General features: G+C 38.2%; 1 protein-coding gene across 1 annotated transcript; it reads left to right on the top strand.

Annotated features, from left to right (window-relative positions):
- Positions 1-342: 342 nt before the first annotated feature.
- Positions 343-5,582, top strand: LOC113508115 (structural maintenance of chromosomes protein 5-like; the record flags this gene model as incomplete). Its single annotated transcript, XM_026891088.1, has 9 exons — positions 343-484; positions 1,140-1,328; positions 1,732-1,952; positions 2,594-2,744; positions 2,782-2,841; positions 3,288-3,495; positions 3,959-4,106; positions 4,561-4,702; positions 5,394-5,582. Coding segments are annotated over 9 exons (1,450 nt in total), but the record flags the coding sequence as incomplete, so codon positions are not given.
- Between the last annotated feature and the right edge of the window lie 241 nt (positions 5,583-5,823).

The following is a 5,823-nucleotide window of genomic DNA, read 5'->3' on the forward strand; positions in this document are numbered from 1 at the left end:
CAAATAACTTGTGTGTAATGTCAGTTTAATCACTATCTAGGTCTATGTATTAGTAGACTAGCAAAACACTGTCAAGGTAATGAAATACGTCTGACATAAACTTTATCCCATTTGTGTAAAAGTACCGGACATCCATTCATCCATTTTTTTTGGTAAGGTGAGGGACTTCTCCTGGACACCCACTCCCTCGGGGAAGGAAATGGGTAGTGCCAGACTCTTACTGACTAAACTTGAACCGCTGTGCCATGTCATCTGCATTTTTGAGACAGTGCATGGCAATGCATTTCAATCCTTCATACACATCCATTCATTCTAACATGTTGTATTTTGGATTATTTTCAGGACATACAAGAGTGTTGAGCTTTATCCTAATCAGTCATTGAACCTGATAATAGGACCCAATGGCACTGGGAAGTCTACGTTTGTATGTGCTATCATTCTCGGGCTGTGTGGAAAGACAAGTGTCATCGGAAGGGCCAAAAAAGTAAGTTGGTATTTGAATATGTTTGGTTCCATGAGTTATTCTATACTTCCTTAATTTAGTGACTTAAAAAAATGGGTTACATCAATCTTTTTATACTAACACACATTGAATAAACAAACAAATAATATACTCCATGGTAGGTATATTTGATTTGGTAATCTTTACCGTTGTTTTACATTATTTTTAATACATACCAAGATCGACTATTGTGGGTATCTAAACAGTTTCGGTATAGTATTAAGGAAATCAATTGTGAAGAATTTTTTTTTCACTAACAACATCACACCTGATATGGTAAACAAATGTGTAAAAACACCATGATTGTTTTTCCAATTCAAAAAGAAATATAAAAAATGCAAATCTTGGATCATGCGTGCAATTTCCAAATGTTTTTTACATTTCATTTTTTTTCTAATGTTTTTTGTGCATTATACTTACTTACTTAGATAACACAAAAATCCATTTGTGATTTGAAGTGAATTGTCTGGGCATTATTTATCTGTAATGTATACAAATATAAAAGTATGTTTATCAGTGGTCTAGTTCTGATAATACAAGCTTTGCTGTTTGAGACTAGATGGCGTTGTGTTAAAGTGGTGGAACATTGAAAAACAAAAAAATCAATTCACATTTATTTATTCATTTTCCATTTCAGATATCAGAATATGTTAGAAGCGGATGTGAGGAGGCCACCATAGAGATAGAGTTGTACCAGCAGGATGGCAGGCAGAATGTGATCATAACGAGGACCTTCACACTGGCAGGCACCAGCACCTGGTGTATAGACCATAAGACGGTCAAGGAGAAGCAAGTGCAAGAACTTATAGCATCGCTTAATATTCAGGTTAGTCATTTATTTAGTTAAGTATGGATTAAAGTAAATATTGTGTTGAGTATGGATGTACATTGATATAGGGGAAGAGGATGACCTAGGAAACAATGGATGGATTGTGTAAAAGACGATATGTCAAAGTGAAGGGTGTTTCTTCTGAGATCACGTCAGATATAGGTATGGAACTTTCCTTTCAAAAGTAAAGTATATTTTCCCATGTTTTTATACATTCCCATATTTTCCAGTTGGATTTTTGCAACTTAATTTCAAAGCTGAAATTTTTACGGTAGCTACAAACCCGATGACTTTGCAATTTACAACTATAAAAGCGGCTGGACCCATTTTGATAAAATTTTAAGGAGTGGCATTTAAAAATGTGGGTATATTTATTTTTACTTTTTTTACGACACATTAGGTAGACAATCTCTGCCAGCTCCTTCCACAAGACCGTGTCCAAGACTTCTCGAACATGGACCCACAAGAGTTACTGCGTAGTACACTGAAGGCAGTCGGGGGTCAGAGAAGCGTGAGTCAGTTGGACGAGCTGATTGAGAGCCGGACACAACAGCGGGGACTGTCCACCAAGCTGCAGAATAATGCTCAGCTCATGCAGGAACAGATACGGTTGAATGAGAGGTGAGGTTTCTTTTTAAACGACTCCCGCAGTAAGGAATTTAATCATACAAAGCAGTTTTACAAACATACAAAGAAATACAAATATAAAAATACAACAAACATGCAAAGACACATAGACTCAGAACAAGCAATGGTGCAACAGTTTACTCAATCGGTGTCGCAATTCAGTTTGACTCGCTCGCCCGTCGCGTCATCTCATGATTAAGGACTTTGGTTGGATTCGAAACTAGTCAGGCAATCCCGATAAGTACATAGATATAAATAGTTGCATCATTGCATAATATATATCCTTGTGATAGATTGTGTTAAGATTTGGTTTAGTTAAATCCTTAAAGTTCGCGTCGACAACCTAAACCCGTTATTAAGGAAACAAAGAGATTTTAAATCGAATACGACATCGTTTAGGCAAACGTAGTGTAAGACGCCCTGCGGCACGATGGACCGATGATTTGAAGAAGGTGGCTGCAGCGGATAGAAGCGGGCTGTGCCTAGGACCGGGATGGTTGGCGCTCTTTGGGGAGGCCTACGTTCAGCAGTGGACGGCGATAGGCTGAGATGAGACGACATCGTTTTGAAACCCAAAAACGGTATAATTATCTTTATCGTCAGACCTAAACTATTTTCCCACTTTCGTTTTCCAGATTAAAAGTCCAAATCGACGCAATGAAGCAGCGTCAAGACTTGGAAAAGCAAATAGACATTTGTGAGAAGAAGAAACTGTGGCTTGAATACCAAGAACTGAGAGAGAAGTTTGTAGAGTACTCAAATGATAAGAAGGAAGCGGAAAAGATTGTCAGAACACATAACAGTAAGGTGGAGCCGATTGAAGGCAGTTATAGAGAAAGTCAAAGCTGAGATCAGTGTGCTTGAGCAACAGAAGTTGGCAGCGGTGAGTGTTGTGCTATTAAAGTAGAGGTGTTGATCGGGGTAAGGCAAAATCTGTTTAATCTGTAAGTAAAGGTAAAAGAAACGTATTTTTTTAATGATTTAAAACGCCAATATAATAAAAGTTTTTGTTTAAATCCGATTTATATATTTTTATTGTATTTGATTGCAAATATTTTCCGCTGAGCAATGCTTTCTGCCGACTGGATTTTGGATGTGAAGGCTTTAAAACAAAAAACCACAATAATAGATTTGAAGATTCTCAGACGTTTTAATAATAATAACCTCATTGCTTGTCACGGCAAAAAAGCTACTCAGAATCAAAATAGCAATTATTTTTAAACGCGAGTAGAGTCACTGGATGTGTATTTTGATGTTTATAAAGGCCTACTAGAAATATAAACACTTGATTCTGATACTATGATTAAAACATAATTTTCAATTTCACAGAATAGAAAAGTATATGCTCTAAAAGACCAAGCTAACGAATCGCTGAACTCTATTCGGACTTTCGAGTTCAAGCTGAAAGAGATAGAGGGCGCCTTCCAAGACAAGTTAGAGAGACACCGGAATAGAGAGAGAGAGTTGCAGGAGGCTAAAGCTAAACTGGAGAAGTTGGTCATGGATAAGACTAAGTTAGTGGAGAAAGTTGGAGATGGTATGTAAATGACTTTAAAAATCGAGTAGTTACTAGTATTTCGATAAATAGTTACATGGTGCCACAATGACAACCTTTCTTGTAAAATAAATCATCATCGGCCTAGCCTTTTCTCAACTATGTTGGGGTCGGCTTCCAATCTAACTAGATTCAGCAAAGGACCAGTGTTTTACAAGGAGCGACTGCCTATCTGACCTCCTTAACTCAGTTACCTGGGCAACACGATGCCCCTTGGTTAGACTGGTTATCAGACGTTCAAGCTTCTGACTACCTGTAACGACTGTCAAAGATGTATGAATAACAGCCGAGACCCACAATTTAACGTGCCTTCCGAATCACGGAGGAACTCGTCATGACAAAGATGGTCACCAACCGCGTTAAGCGTAGCTTAACCTGTTATCGATTCACTTATGCAGTTATAGCTTAGCCAAATTCTTACAAAATAAATGATTATTATTTACAGACGAAAAAGTTAAAATGGAGCTAGCAGAACTACACAAGCCTATAATGAAAACGAATGCTGCGATCGACAATTTAAAGAAACAAAAACTAGAAGTACAATACGACTTAGAGAACAATGTGACGCCGCAAATACGTCAGTATCAAAATAGGTAAGACATACAAAAAACATACTTACTGCTATACATTTAAGGTCTTATTTTAAACTGGATTCAAAGTCTCTTGCAGCCCCTTATAATTGATAAGTTTGATTTCAAACCTCATAATGAAAATGCTTTCTGATTTTCCTCGGCGTCTCGTAAAATTCTTCCATTGGCAGAACTGGTACTGTCGGGTCGCGGGTTCGATCCCCACGTAGGATGTTTGTGTGATCCACGAATGCAATGCAAAAAGAAGACCGATGAAAAATTTCAACCACGGGATCGGTATGACGTCCCTTCCACCCTGTATATGTACTATTGGTGGAAACTTAATTGGCTTTAGTTGTGTTATAAACTTTTTTCATTCTTTGTTATTAGCTGTAAGTCTTCCTAATATAATAAAATAAAATAATCGGCCTTCAATCCAAGAAATAGTGTGTAGTGAATATTCTGTCTTTGCAAACAGGATACGTAAACTAGAAGATGAAGACGTCAAGCGTCTAGAAGTGCTGCGCGCTTACAGCGAGGACTGTTACAAGGCGGTGTTGTGGCTTCGGGAGAACAAGGAGCTGTTCAAGAGCCCAGTGTACGAGCCTATGATGTTGGAAGTGAGTACGAATAGTTGGCCTGTTGGTCTAGTGGTTAATGACGCTGAACGACGTTGGTTGTGGGGTTCGATGCCTAGGATAAATGTTTCTGTGATCAGCATGATCATTTGATGTCCTCAATTCGACTGTATTCTTTTTTTTTTCGCCAAAAAAAAAACCACTCGGTGAAAATCTATACTTCAATACTAATATATAAAGCTGAAGAGTTTGTTTGTTTGTTTGTTTGAACGCGCTATTCTCAGGAACTACTGATTGAAAAATTCTTTTTGTGTTGAATAGACCATTCATCGAGAAAGGTTTTAGGCTATAAACCATCACGTTGCTACTAATAGGAGCGAAGATACAATGGAAAATGCGAAAAAACAGGGCAGGTATAAATCATAACTTATATCTTCTACCCACGGGGACGAAGTCGCGGGCAACAGCTAGTAGTTTGATAAAACTGTGATCATTTGACGTGAAATAGCTGTCTTTTGCTCGTATATAATATTGTATACATGGTTACTCACAAATTTATGACTAACGTTTCTTTACCTTGATATGTTGTTGTAGCAGTAACAAAAATGCGGTTCTTAAGATACAAACGGACAGACAGCGGTGTCTCAATTTGTTCCATTCCTGTGGGTACGAAACCTTAAAAAGTGCAGTGAAATAATCTTTAATAATAACACTGATTTGTGTTTCCCTACAGATAAAATTCACCGACCCAAAGTTCGCTCGCTACTTAGAATCGACAGTCGCCGGCCGTGACCTGGTCGCCTTCACCTTCGAGTCCACTCGAGACATGAACCTCTTCAGGCAGAAGGTTCGAGAACAAGGACTCAACAGGGTCAAACGCGATCTGCAGCCAGGGAGGGCCTGTGGAACGACCGAGCACTGATATACAGCAATTGAGGTCAGTTGTAGGAAGATGACATGGGAAATTTACCTATTAATATATTAAAAACATGCATTTAAATTTCATCAAAATCGGTCCAGTTGTTTTGTAGTTGTAAGTTGCATTGTTATTGGGTTTGATGCTACCCTGAAAATTACAGCCTGCTGGCTTATCGGGAAGTGCCTCAAAATTGGGTTGCAAAAGTCCAACTGGAACGACAAACAAGAAAAGTGAGTGTATAAAA

Source organism: Trichoplusia ni, unplaced genomic scaffold, assembly GCF_003590095.1.
Source record: "Trichoplusia ni isolate ovarian cell line Hi5 unplaced genomic scaffold, tn1 tig00003858, whole genome shotgun sequence".
NCBI classification, from domain to species: Eukaryota; Metazoa; Arthropoda; class Insecta; order Lepidoptera; family Noctuidae; genus Trichoplusia; species Trichoplusia ni.